This window comes from Anarrhichthys ocellatus, unplaced genomic scaffold (genome assembly GCF_004355925.1).
Source record: "Anarrhichthys ocellatus isolate YVR2014 unplaced genomic scaffold, GSC_Weel_1.0 scaffold53, whole genome shotgun sequence".
Taxonomy (NCBI): Eukaryota; Metazoa; Chordata; class Actinopteri; order Perciformes; family Anarhichadidae; genus Anarrhichthys; species Anarrhichthys ocellatus.
The window spans coordinates 121,193-136,238 of record NW_022280083.1 but is presented as its reverse complement, the minus strand read 5'-3'; the positions used below and the strand labels follow the sequence as shown (position 1 = coordinate 136,238).

The following is a 15,046-nucleotide window of genomic DNA, read 5'->3' as shown; positions in this document are numbered from 1 at the left end:
TGTGTGTGTGTGTGTGTGTGTGTGTGTGTGTGTGTGTGTGTGTGTGTTTCTTTAGGTTCTGGTCTTTACAATTAATCTGCTGCAAGACTTTCAACTGTTTACTCTGAAAGTTCAGTTCTGAATAGATGGTTATAAGAGTCATCAATACTTTATGTTCTGACATTTCTCCATCTCTCTCTGTGTGTGCGTACGTGTGTGTGTGTTTGTGTGTTTGTGTGTGTGTGTGTGTGTGTGTGTGTGTGTGTGTGTGTGTGTGTGTGTGTGTGTGTGTGTGTGTGTGTGTGTGCGTGCGTGCGCACGCGCACTCTATACAACCCTTTTCAGTCATCAGGACGTGACCTTTTTAGATGAGATGAAATTTTAATGACGCACTGGCTGTCAGCGCAGGAAATAGTAACCGCAGACATCAAAAGAGGAAATAAAGAACATAGTTTATCACCCTCTTAAAAGTGTTTTTATGAATAAAATGTAGAGGGTGTGTTTTATAGCAAATGGAACAAGCTGAAGAGCATTCTGACATTTACGAGAATTAAAAAATGCCGATGGCGTCGGTTTGCGCCTCGTGTGTACTCGTCGTTACTCGCAGGGCGGTTTTGACTTCATGCACTCTCTGGACATCGGGCATCATTCAGACAAACACACGAGTGAAGCATGAAGTCACTGGAGGCTCATCACACTCTGTCAACAGACCGTCACATGCTGCACCCTCGAGCAGCAGCGTAGTGTATGGGCCGGCGTGTTGTCCTCGGGCTCTTTGAATCATGACGGGATAGCATCAAAGGAAAAACAACACGTACGACACTGTTTCCTTTGTGTCGTTTAATACTATATATATGTTGATGGTGATGATGATGAAGGCTCAGCCCAAACACAGTGCGGCAGTAGTAAAAAAAGACGACACATTATTTTCTACGGTAATTTTATTTCTCAAATTAACTATTTTTGTCATTTGTTTGTCAAAACGTGTAAAATAGAATTGAACAAAGCTGAAACAATTAACTGATTAGTGACAATTTTTAAGCAATAATGCCCAAAATTCACTTGCACCAGCTGTCCAAATATTAATATTTTGATAAATATCTCAGTCTTCTATGATATTAAACACGTATATATTTGTGTTTTGGACACCTAGTTGTATGAAACAAGACATTTTAATATTTAAAATTGGGGCTTTTTTTAAATTATGGACTAAATGATTATTCTTTAAAATAATACAGATTTATTTCTCGTGATGATAATCGTTAAAGTCGGTGGATATCTATCAGATAACATGTTAACAGCAGCCCTGTACTCGTTTACATTTGTTGGTCATGTGACCACGATTCTCATCCCGGTGGTTCCTTAAAAATCACTGAAGCAACAATCCTTTGTTTTCCAAACATATTTGTTCATTTCTTGGATAAGACAAACAGTTATCCACCAAAAAGTGATCGTCTTATTATCAAGTGTTTAAGCTTTCCAGTTATTTTCGTAGATATTTCAGTTGTAATAAAGTAGTTATTACACCTGTTTGCACTCTGTTATGATGTGTGACACCGCGTTAGATGTGAGTCAGTACACAGGTCCAAGACGAACAGACTAAACACATCGAGGCTCTCAGGGAATGACTCGGCTTGTTGTTTTCTTTGTGGTCGTGAGGACCGTCTGCATTGTCTGCTGGTTATCAGTGTTTGGCCACTTTTCTTCCTCCCAGAGCCCGGCTGCCAACCGGAGAGGGTATTTTAAGGCAGAGCCACACCGGCACAGGTGAGGCTCATCCAGCTGACGAGCCTCCGATCAGCACCTGTAACAAATGAAACACAACGGGGCAGGAGGAGGAGGACCGTTATTTGTATTTTTGTGTATTTAGTAAACTAAGCTCTGGATTTAGAGCTAGTCGTGTTAAACGTTGTGTAATAGTCGTACTCGTTACACCGAGTACGACTTGAGAGAAGTTTCTAAAACGTGACGTCTCTACGTAAAAACCACTAACTAGCGTAAGCACGTCTATGCTACGCTAGCTCCTGAGGGTAAACTGAATGTAAACACATGCTGCTATTATAATGATTGTAACAGTGAATAAAGAGGAACAGTGTTGTTCCTTAATCTCATTGTCTTCTGACATGCAGGCGCTCACGTTTCTCGTGTTACGCTGCAAACGACATTTCTTGACGTTATAAAAACATCACATGTAGAGGATCGTGCGGTTGAAGTTGCTTTTCTGGTTTCTTTTCTCGCCCTCCGCTCTTTTGTCTCCTCTGTATTTTATCAATACTTCCCCGTTGGCTTGTGACACTCCCTACGCGTACTATACACCAGAACACTGTGATTTACTACATCCCTCCAGTTGAACTCTTAATCTCAGCTCTAATCTGTGAACCTGACTCTGTAGCGCCAGTGACCAGAGATATTGTTAGTTCCTCTTTTAATGTATGAAAGAGATTTACAACTCTGAGTAAAAGATCAGCCAGTCTCATGTGAGGCTGTGAACCTCCACTCCTCTTTTGTTTGATGGGTGTGTCTCTCTCCAGTTATTCTACTGTTCTCTGCGTCTTCCCACCTGTCCTCGTTCTTCTGTCTTTTCTGTTTCGTCTGTCAGGGAGAGAGCAGTTTGACTCACTCTTGGCAGCGATTTGAATGTGATGAAAACAATAATAGTATTTATTGAGGCAGGAAAGAGGATTTTTGCAGAAAGCCGTTATTGTTGTGTAACACGTGCTGTGTTCACGTTAGAGCTGGCGGCGTGCCAGTAAAGTGAAAACATGGGAGGACCCGCAAAACCCAGAATCTTCCAGATTAACAGCCTGGAAAACCTGGTCAAATCCCTCATACACTACCCACTAAATGCTGTTAATGACTGTATTTGAGGCAGGGAATGGGCCTGTTAGTTGTGCCATCATGCTTTGTTTTAATAATTGTTAAAGAACTAAGAGTTTGCGAAAGATTTACGAGCTCTTATCCGCTCCTCCATATTTGTCCATGGATTCAGGGTGTATGCTATGCTGGTATCACCCTGCCCACCTCTCCACAATATTCCTGTTGCCTTCCTTCACTTTGGACATTTTGTAATCAACGTGTGATCCGTAAAAAGCTACTTCTAGTCCCATGTTGAAACTCATCAAATCTGTAGTTCAAAGCTTTGTGGAATTTGGTTTAATTTGATCACGCGACACAAAATGAATTGGTAATTGTTACCTTGCCCCCATGCACTGACACGCTTTATCTTATCCAGTCTGATATGTGTGTGTACTGTCATTGTTTATCTGGGCTCTGCTGCAAAACAAATCTACCCCATTTGAGCGACAACAGCTTCAGGTGACATTGGCACGTTGCATCCTCAAAAACAAATCACCAAAGAGAAACGCGGCACCAGCTGCAGCTTTCTAAAGATTTTCACAAAAGATCTAGCAGTTAACCGGCCAGCTGGATCTTAACAGACTTCTTTATTTTTCTGCAGGTAGTTTTGTGCACGTGTGTGTGTGTGTGTGTGCGTGTGCGTGTGCGTGTCTGTCAACGGATGTTTGACTTTCTATTTATAAGACCAACCCTTCAGGTGTTCTGCTGAGTCACCGAGTGTAAACATTCGCTCCCTCTCACAGCAGCTGAGTTCCCCCGTCGCTCCGGCTCTGATTTGATTTATGGAAGATAAACCGTGAATGATTGATTTGGGTCTTTGACCAGCTGTCTTCTAAAAACGCTTCATGATGTAGAAGACAAACCTCTACTCACACAGAGAATTATTTTATGTCTTACACAGGTTCAGCGCCAGCTAACAAAATATATTCTTACATCGTCTGCTGCTATTTTTAGGTTATGAAGTTTGTTTTGATCTACAAGAAGCAGCACGTTTTTCTCATTGATTGTCACACCGTCTTCCTCAGCAGATGGAGTTTGCACAGATTATTTAGATTTTTCTAAGCACTTTAAGAGCTTCTCGTCCATGTATGAATTATTAATTATCACTATAGTGCACCACAGCGATGACAACCTGCAGCCCCAGATGCACCGGTGCTTTGGGAAGTGTGGACCGACTCCAGACATCGGTGGTCTTCTACTCTTCTTCGTCAAAACAATCAGCAGCTGAAAAATCAGTAGCAGATGATTCTCTGTCTTCTTATCAGCCGCCTGCTGCTTCTCTCTCTCTTCCTGTTGAGTCGTTGTAGCTTGAAGTGCTGACGGTGCACCGCAGTCCTTCAACTTTTAGTGTGTGTGTGTGTGTGTGTGTGTGTCACAGCAACACTTCCAGACTAGTGTGCGCCATAATGATATCAGTCAGCATGAAGAAAGAGCAGCTCAGCACTAATGACTTGATGTCCCGCACACAAGCACACACAGATAGCTGTCTATTTTGTTGATATTACATAACACTTGGCCTGATATCATCTCATGTTAACTAGTATCCTGGATGAGCAGATCGGCTGGAGATGTTTTAGTTCCAGGTTTTATTGGCTACAGGGTCAAAAATATACTTTATATGTACATACTGGCCTCAATACAAACACATAGTCTGCACACAAGCAGCTTCATGTACTGTAAGTAGGAGTGCAACAGCTCATAAATCTGACAGAAGTGAGCAGAATATAACTCTTAGAGATCCCCGATTACGCTTTTTTGCAGCCAATACTAATTGCCGATCATTGCCGATCCACATTGGCACATACAGGTTGTTTAGTTTTGATATAGCAGCTGGACTACAAGGCTGCAGACTATATTTTTAGTTGACAGATTTGCGACAATGAAAATAATATTTGAGATTGGTGCAGGAGTCTTGAACTCCTGACTCACAGGTGAATAATGCTGTGCACTGTTTTGGTGTCTAAACCTTCAAACCTGGTTTATATTTCATCGCCTCACTGAAACTCTTCAACAGCACGTCCACACCAACACTATTTTTTCCTGCAGTGTTATTCTGAATTCAGCCTAAAACTTAACATGTCACCACCTCTGCTGGTGATCGAGGATCGATACCGGGACGTCCTTTTTGTTTCTAAAACAATCGGTGATGAATCTGATACGCATGCTTTGCGGTCGGTGGCCGTGGTCCGTGCCGGTTGGGTTTTTGTGCGTGGGCGGAATGCGTGGCATGGCATTCCTTTCCCATACAGACTCATCGGTCCCCCCCCCCCCCCCTCGGCCTTTTGTCGCCGATGTTTCATGTCAACAAACAGGCCGGTGACGGAAGAGCCACAGGGCAGAGAAACAGACTGCAAGGTCACCCGACCTGCTGGGAGTACATCTGTTGAGTGTATGATGGTCTGAAACACGTTTAAAGCCGTGAGCAGGTAGTCCGACGAGGAACCTGAACTAAAAACAACTACCTCACCCAGAAAAGCTGAAATGCTGAGGGTGTCGTGTTCATTTCCCGGTGAACGCTGCGCTGTGAGCTCTGTCAGAGAACAGAGGACCTGCAGCCTGAAGCTCAGATGAGTTTATTGTTTGTGACTAAAGGTCATCGTGTTTCTCGGTTCCTGTTTTTCCGCAAAGTGTTCTTCTCCGCTCTCACGTAGTGTCATAGTTATGGATGAAATCTGTGGTCTTTTTAAGCACAAAATGCTTCGGATGATCATTAAAACATAATAGGTAGATAGATGGAGAGAGAAAGATTTAGAGCTGAAACGATGAGTTAATTGAAAGAAAATGAATTAGCAACACTTTTTTATTTTAGGACTGTTTAATCAGATGAAACACAAGCAGTTTGATGACTTCACTTCCTGCTATTAGGACATTTTGATGGACACTGTCACAGTTATCTGTGTGTGAATGAAAGGCACATTGGTAAACTACGAGGCTCAATCAGTGCCCTTCATTGTAGCTTTGACACTTTATTTTGACTTTCAAGTTCACCTCGAGTGAATCCAAGTCAAATCCAAAACATACCCGTATATAAAAAAACAATAAAGCTGAGATCAGTTAATGAAGGATTAGTAATCTAAAGAGGCTGATATTAAAAAGTGACGTCAGAGAGAAGCACTCGAGGTGGCTCACAGCGTGTAGAACGGATGAGCGATGGATGGAGGGACGGATTTCGTATTTCTAAAATATATATCTCCACTGTCCTGTCACATTGATAAGTGACAGCTGTGTGTGTTTCTGTGTGAGCCCCGAAACACACGTCTCTGACACACAGGACCTCGGCCGCTCTGTGGGGTTGTTTTAATTATAAACTCTGCGGACACAGGTCAGACACTGAATGCATGAAGCAGCCTGTACTGTGTGTGTGTGTGTGTGTGTGTGTGTGTGTGCTCGCTCGCTCTGAAGGAGCCAATAGACTCTCAAGTGACTCTCCAGTAACTGGGGGTAAGTATGTCTCCCGGGGTCCTGCTTCCTCTGAAATATTGACTCAGCACCACAGGGAGAGGTCTCTCTCTCACACACAGACACACACAGAGTGCCTTTTCCATGACATGATGTCTCTATTTTTGTTGCTACAGTGATCTCGTGTGGAATGAACAACAATCGGCTAATGAATGCGCTCGGAGGCTTTCTTGCTGCAGGACACCGTTGACTAAAGTTCTCCATCGTGCCATGAAATCATGCCACTCCTTCCTCATGTGACCTACGTCCTGATGTGCCTCCTGAGGATTTTAGGGTTTTAAGAGGACACTAAGTCTACATAGTGTCCTCGAGCAAGACACTGAACCCCATGTTGCGCTTTAACAATAACTTGATTAATTACATCCGTTGATCGACTCGTAAAAGCCATTAATTTAGTAAAAATACCAAACTTTTGCTGTTCACAGCTTCTCAAGCTCAAAGGTCGGTTTGCCTCTCCTCTTTTTCTTTATCAATGACTTTTTGTCAGACAAAGTAAGATGTTTAAAAACACCAGTTTCTGCTGGGAAGTTTCTCACTTGTCGGATATTTTATTGGTTAACAGATCCTGGGTACGTGAACTTAAAATGCCCTCATGTCGTAATAAGAACTGTTTGATTCGTGTGTGAACGTCCAGCGCTGCTGCTTCCTCTCGAGCGCCCAGACTAAATATACAGTGCATCATCCGACCTCTCACGGCGTGACATCACAGGCTCCCACAGGCTCCCAGGCCTTGTGGGAAATGGATTCCTCAAAGTCCCTCCGCGCTGTTCACGTAGGGGGGAGGGGGGAGGGGGGAGAGGGGAGAGAGAGGAGAGAGAGAGGGAGAGAGAGGGAGAGAGAGGGAGAGAGAGGGAGAGAGAGGGAGAGGGAGAGAGAGAGAGAGAGAGAGAGAGAGAGAGAGAGAGATCTCATCGTGCCCACTTTGCCAGGACACTCAGGCAGACATCAAGGACACACAACAGAAACACTCACAGGCTTCGGTCTTCTTTTAATTGCGTGGTCATATGAGCTCTTTGTAAATCCCATTGATCTTCTGCTCTGCTTTTGGAAACGAAGGCCGTCAATGGACCTTTTTTTTAGGATTTCCCGCTCTCTCTGCGTCGTCTTCTTCTTCTCTTGTTTCATGCTTCATCGCCACCTTAATGGCTCTTTGTTTCGGGGGAGAATGGGATGCCAAAACATCTCACCCGTCCTACATTTCAAATCCAATATCTTAGCTGTGTGTGTGTGTGTGTGTGTGTGTGTGTGTAGCTTAAACCAGTGGCTTACGTGTGTATTCCCATACGTTTTGTCTGGGTGGAGGGGAGAAAATGATGGACCAAACCCTCAGATGTCCTCTTGGGTGCGTCCATCTGTACTTTGAACAGTTTGTCATGTGAAGAGTTCAGCTGTGTGTGTGTCTTGGTGTATACATGTGTGTTGTACGGTAACGCTCATGGCCAAAGTCCAGACCCAACCCCAAACTGTAACGACCTGTACTCATTAACAGGCTGTTTGTGAGAACAGAGCTGCTTTCAGACGGGAGTCCATCGTGATACGATTGTGTGAATGATGGGGCGTCTCGGCCAGGTTTGTGGTGAACACACAAACGTGACGCCACGAGTCCGGCAGCTGTAATGTTATTAAAAACCCAACAGTTATTGTGCAAATATGCCTCAATATCAATAAATAGATTGCAAAGAGATGGTTAGCAGCCACAGCTCTGCAAAACATAATGTGCTGAAAGATTCTGAACTTTGTAAGCATGACTATGAAGCTCGTAGTGGAGCCGGCGTGAGGTCAAGGCACCAGAAAATGACCTTGACTAAAACTTGACTTGTTTCTTTTCATTGCCGTGTGAGATATGAGTTCACAGATAGTTACAATATCCTCCTCTGCATTGTGGACCGCTGACACTCTGTGTCTTCTTCTTCTTCTTCTTCGTACGCTGTCTTGTGCTTCGGAGAATAATGCAACGGACATGAACTCCTTTGCGAGCGCTCGTAGCTCGAACGCCATCTGCGGAGGCTCGTGCTACGAGTATACGGAGTTTAAAGGCTCGTCATGTTGTACGCTGTTTCATTTTTTAAGGAGATGTAGAATAACGCTGAGGCAACGTTGAAGCATCTGACATGACTTTGATGTTGATATCCGCAGTACATTTTCAGTTTGTTATCAACTTCAGCTCTGCTTTGATTCTGGGGTTTTTTGTTTGTTGTCATTCTGGGAACCAGGCATCAGCTTTTAGTTGCTGAAACTAAAAAACAGGGTTGCCATTTTTAGTGACAAGATACTAAGCAGTTTTATGTCCGCTTAATAACAAAACTGTGACATAAAAGAATAAATGATTTATTACAGTAACCAAGCTAAATTCTTTGTGTTCGTGTTTTATGTGATACTTTCGTGTTATTAGTTATCGTGTTCACCCTCAATTCCTGGTTCACTAACTGTTGTCACGTTAAAGACGTTATATTATTATTAAGTGCTTTGTCTGCTTCACCTGTTTTCATTGGACAAGCATCTGTTCCCACATTTCTCTGTTGTGGTTGACCGTGTTTATATTAGAATAGACATTTAAAGGTCTGCTGTGTATGTTTTTCATTGTTTACATTGAATGTTTCTCCCCAATTAACCCGTATGTGTCCGTAATGGCCAACAAATCCAGTTCAGTGTATTCCCTATCTCATGAAACATTTGCAAATAAAACTTTATTTGCAAGCTGTGAATCTTGCGTTATAGAAGTAAGCATTGAAATAGAGATACAATCCTCCGTCACAGTATATCGTTTTATATAGTGATGCATTTTTATGGATAATCAATCCAGAGACGTTGTTTATGGATAAATGTTCGTATTGGTTTATTTCTGGTTCATCAATTGAATTTAATTATTTAAAAAATAAAAAAAATGAACCAGTTCTGCTCATTCATTTGCAGCTTTTTCCCCCAAAATGACCCAAAGGAACAAGCACATAAAGAAGCGATGGCTGCCACAGTTAATTCAACAGAAAGATATCGGCTCGGCTTACATCTGCTTCTCCTCGTCTCTTTCTGTTTATTTATTCATCTTCTACTTTCACGACGCTTCCACCAACTGATGCAACTGCACATCCCATCACCCTCGTGCTCGATGTGTTGATACACATGCGGTAGATCGCTGATATATTGGTAGAATGTACATATACAGAAGAGTAATCGGGGTCCTGTTCTTAAAAACTCTCCTTCTTGTGTACTAACGGATGACGTAATCAGCTAAAAACCCCCCCACTCATGATTCTCTTTGTTCCACTTCAGGGAAATCCCACCTGGCCATCGTGCAGAAGGTGAACAACGAGGGGGAGGGAGATCCCTTCTACGAGGTGTTGGGCTTGGTCACCCTGGAAGACGTCATCGAGGAGATCATCAAATCCGAGATTCTGGATGAGTCGGACCTTTACAGTGAGTTTGGCTTTTGTTTATCGCGTCTCTTTACTGTCAGTGAAGATCATTTTACATCTCGGTCTTTGTTACACCACCGTTTAAAAGTTTAAAATAAGGTGTTCTGTTTATGTTTTTCTTCTTTATCATTGATTATAACTATTTAAACAAATAAAACGGTATAATATTCACCTTTTAAGTAGTTTTGGCGTCAAAAGAAGGAGAATGAAAAGTTCAGAAAAGTGTAAGTGACCCTCAATCTTTATTGAACCACAACAGTGAAACGGGGCTCTAAATGTTCACTTTTCTTTGTCCCTCTGCAGTCCACTGGGTGGTTAGATTGAAGAAGTTTAACTGTGATTTATCAGTTCACGTTATGTTCAGCTGATACTCCAATAATGCCGCTAACCCACACTAACTTATTATCTTGTGAAGTCTGAAGAGCAGCTGTTAAAGGCTGCTTTAAATGTGAAACACTTGACACTGACTCAGGAACCTGCTCCTTTTTAAATGATAAGCCTCCAGTTTCTTCTTCTTCTTTCACCAATGACTGGAGATTTCATCTTTGTCTCTTTCTGCTCTTCAGTTGTCAGTCTGGTTGAACCGTTGTACAGCGTTTTGTTCTACACGTACAAAAGAAATCCTTCACACACAATAGATGTATTTGTAAAGAGGACGTTGTACAACCTAAAAGCAGCAGAGACCGATCAGACGTATAGAGAGTCACTGAATCAAGCTTATTGTGTCAGAGGATTCCAAACTGTTGAACGGTTGTGTATTTATTTACTTGTATTAATAATTTTGAGGTCTTTAGACATAACTTTTTTCTTTTTTGGTGTGTGTGTGTGTCTGTCTGTCTGTCTGTCTGTCTGTGTTTTTGTCACTTCTCAGCTGATAACCGCAACAGGAAAAAGGTGGTGCCCAATAAGAATAAGAGAGACTTCTCCGCCTTCAAAGGCGAGAGCGAATCAAAAGTGAAGATCTCTCCTCAGCTGCTGCTGGCCGCCCATCGCTTCCTGGCTACAGGTGGGAAACAGACTGATGGAAGCACGCGCACACACACACACACACACACACTCTCACACTCTCACAAACACACACACACACACACACACTCATCGCAGTATTACTAACACGCAGCCAGTAGATCATTATAACTTGTAAACCAACTGTACTTAAAGGTACTTGTATTTAACTTGCGTATTTCCTAAGGTTCCTAAGGTTTTGACTGCAGGTCTTTTACTTGTACTACGGTATTTTCTCAGTGTGGCAGTAGTACTTTTACTTGAGTAAAGGATCTGAATACTCCCTCCACCACTAAACATATGTCTTTGATATGGAACCACAACATGAATATGATTCTGTCATCTCGCCCATCTGACAAGCATGCAGGTCCACACAGGCCGGGAGGAGGTTTACATGCGTTTGTTTACTTGGAAGGTCTATTTAGGATCCGAGCAGTCTGCCTGGCTGTTTGGTCACCGCCACAAGAAGACTCTGGACCTTTGCCAGCTGGACGCGCCGCCTCGACACTGCTGCAAATCACTGGAGAACGTGTTGAAATCCGCCCGGTTGGCGAGCGTGAGCGGATGTGCTCTGCCAGGAGTGTGTTAGCAGTAGCTGCTAGCATGACGTAGCTCTTCCTCCTCTCACAGGCGCTGTGGTGGGAGAGCCCGGCAGAATCTCATTCCTCTGCATGATGGGATAACGTCACTGTCTGCTGTTTCTGTTTCTTTTTTCCTCAGGATGATGACGGCTTCATTTTTCTGTCCTGACTCATTACACAGGAATCGGATTTTTCCTTTTTTGGGTCCAGGAAGTTACTGCTCTCCTGTTTCTGTTCCTTTTATTTCGTTGTTGTTCTTGTTCACATTAACGATCTTTAACCAGCTCTTCTTATTGTGTCTGAACTCTGTGGATATCTGATGTGGGCTCTCTGGAGTATCACTGATATTTGAGAGAGTCTTTAAAGTTTTCATAATGTACACTTTAAATAGACACTTAACACTTTAATACCAGACATCTTTTAACCTGCTCTCACACTGTTTGTTTATCCTATTCTATTGTACATTTTTATATTTTATATTTTATATTTATTATATTTATACTGTTGCACTGTGTTTATTGTCATGCACCAATTACAAATCAAATTCCTGTTATGTGCAAACTAATGCTTCAGTAGATAAGTTTGAGCAGATATGTGTTTTGCAACAGCAAGCCCCGTCAGTCTGTATGATTTATATTTATCTGGAAAAAAAAGACATTAAGAAACCAGGAAGATATCAAAATGTACGAGCTGTGAAAGTGATTTGGAAATCGTTGAGCCGTCCTGGAACATTTAATCCCAGCAGAAGCTCACAGTTCCTTTTTTAAAATTAATTGTAAACCTGGTGAACTCGTTCGCGTAATATGTAAACCGCAGTGAAAGGACTTTGTTTGCCTTTTTCGATGACGAATTTGAACATTGGTCGTGCATGCCTCACCCCTCACTGTGTGCTGCAGAGGGTTTTGTTTGCAGGGTGAACCGTGTCTTTGTTCTCAGTCTGGGTGGGGTCGAAGGCACTTATTTATAGTTGGGGCTCCGATTGCGACGGCCTGGCCTGCAACAGTTGAGACGTGCATGTAAACCAAACACATGTCACCAGTTGGTTCTGTTCAGATTGAATGATCTGCTCATCAATATTTTGTCTATGAAAAACAATATTGTTCGATGAATCTATGTCATTTCAGAATGTGTGTGTATATATATATATATATATATATATATATATATGTGTGTGTATGTATGTATATATGTATATATGTATATATGTATATATAAATAAATAAATACAATAATGCTTGCCCAAACAAATGTCAGCAATTATAAAGTATTATGATACGTCACAGAAAGCAAGCCAGGATATAATTCAATGTTTCTGTTCTTTTTAGTACTTTGTACTCATCATAAAGTCATGTAATGTACATTTATGTCACTTAAAAACACAAGATTCATGAATGTACTTTTGAGTTGTACTCGATACGTTGAATGCTTTGAATTAACTCGGGTTGTCAAAGCAAAGTTCATGTCTAGAAACATGTTGCGCTACAATCATCCTTTGTAGGACCGATGTACTTGGCACTCTGGTTTACAGTATTTAATTGTTTGTCTTGTACTACAGACAAAGGCACGAATGACTCATTTAATAGACACTCGGATCAGTGAATAGCACTCGGCACAAAGAATGATGTTGGTGCATCTCTAGAATCTTTCTTTCTTTTAATGATTATGTTGTAGTGCAGTAAAAAGGTTTTTATTTACGCCCTTTTTCGCCTCTCTCTTCTCGCAGAGGTGAGCTTGTTCAGCCCGTCTCAGATCTCGGACAAGGTGCTGCTGCGAATCCTGCGCCACCCCAACGTGATCCAGGAGATCAAGTTCAACGACGGCGACAAGCGCTCGCCCCATCACTACGTCTACCAGAGGGGCAAGCCCGTCGACTACTTCGTTCTCATCCTGCAGGTACGTGATGGAGCACGACTTCTCCGCCTGTGATTGCTCGCTGCTTCAGCGTGGGTGAATGCAAAAGCAGGAGTTCAGCTCACACTGCTGTGTGATCTTCAGAAGCAGAGAGAGAGAGGTTTTGTTAAACCGACTGGTAGATTGAACTGCCCTCCCACACACTCATGCACTCCATCACACGTGGAAAGTGGGAGAATGTGTAGTTTTATTTAATCCGTCACGTTACATAGTCTCTGTTTACACAGTCAAATTTAAAGTCTGTAATTCGTTTGCATCTTTCTTTGTTTTATCTCCAGTGTGCAAATATCAACTTTCATGGAAGTCGACTGTACCTTTTTCTGACAAAGCAATCTGCTTTATATACAGAAATAAGCTGATTTCCCCTGAATTATTAGAAATGATAAGTGTCATTTCAGCCTATTCTTTCTCTTATAGAGAAATCAATCAAGCAGATTAATCTGTAATGAAAGTGATTGTTACTTGCAGCTCCAGTCATTACTGTGCCTCTTGTTTTCAGTCCTGAGCACAGGCCGAATATGAGAGGTGGACGAAGTTGTCGTGACGTCACCCATTGGTTGGTGGATTGCGGTTTTCAAGCCTTGAGTTTAGCATTTTGGTCATCGCCATCTTGGTTTTGTCACTGTATTTGGACGACGGATTAGTGACGGCCTGTCAATCACCGTGTAGCCACGCCCTAAAGCATACCCTGCTTTATGGTCTATTTGACTCTAAATGGACCATAATTTACTAAATTAGGTACTGGTAGCTTTTACATAAAAGTCGTGTATACGCAAGGCGAGAGACGGGAAGATTGCATGCTCGTTTTACTGCCTTCTAAGATCACCGTGGTAGATGTGTTACCATCAAAGTGCACAGAATCGCTTTAATAAACTTGTACATGCTGTGAAGGACTAATTCTCCTCGCAGTGCAAAAGAAGTTGAAAAAGAATCACACAACCACAGAAATAATCCGACCAGCGCGCTCTCGCTATGATGATCATTCATGCCAGAATAAATGAATATCCAGCGAAGCGCTTTACATAAAGGATGTGAGGGAACAAGAATTAAAGTGCCACCTCCACGTCCTGTTATTCACTGCTTGTGCACTGTCGGATATTATGTTACAAAATGATGAAACTGATGTGGAGGTGACGGACATTGATTAATGCTTAAGTAGCAGAATAAGTTTTAAAATCCATCAGTGATGCAGCCAGAGAGAGTCTTTTCTTCCTCGCTATCATAACGTTTTAAATATGCTGTCATGGCTGAAAGAAGCTGTAAGGAGTAGTTAAAGGAACAGTTCACCCAAAAACGATATAAATCGCACCGAGCACAAGGCTCTCGAAAATGGGGGGAGCGCCCTGAAAGATGAAAGCATAACGGTGCAATCAGACTTCAACGAAAGACGGCCGAAAAGTCTATAAAAGACAAAATGTCAGCACTTTAATAGATAGAGTCTAAAAAGAGTAAAGGCATGAGGGAGATGTGACCTTGGACAGACAGACAAACAGAGAGTGAGTGAGTGATGGGAGGAGAGCTGTGTCCTAAAGGAGATGCTCTCCACTAATTGATCTCCATTATACAAGATGTTAATGGAAGGAGGAAACTACACTCGTCAGCTCACGTGACCCAGAACCCACTTGAGCATCTCTACCTCCGCACAAAGCCTCCTGCATCCTCTCTGTGTACATGTTCACCTGCGCTCTAATCCCCACAAAGGTTGGGGGAAATTACGCCTCATCGTCCTAATCTCTCTTTCACACACATTCGGTTCCCACGCGGCGGTTATGTCATAGTCCCCAAAACAGTCATTAGCCGGCTCCAGTAATCCGGGGGTATCATTTCGACCCCCCCCCCCCC

At 42.5% G+C, this 15,046-nt stretch overlaps 1 protein-coding gene across 2 annotated transcripts in view; it reads left to right on the top strand.

Moving 5' to 3' along the window:
* LOC116396110 (metal transporter CNNM4) overlaps positions 1-15,046 on the top strand; it is a 32,646-nt gene that overhangs the window by 4,719 nt on the left and 12,881 nt on the right. For both annotated transcript variants that reach the window (XM_031870522.1, XM_031870521.1), the window contains exons 2-4: positions 9,565-9,708; positions 10,579-10,713; positions 13,017-13,186. In XM_031870522.1, coding sequence (XP_031726382.1) covers positions 9,565-9,708; positions 10,579-10,713; positions 13,017-13,186 — 449 coding nt within the window. The remainder of the gene's footprint in view (positions 1-9,564; positions 9,709-10,578; positions 10,714-13,016; positions 13,187-15,046) is intronic.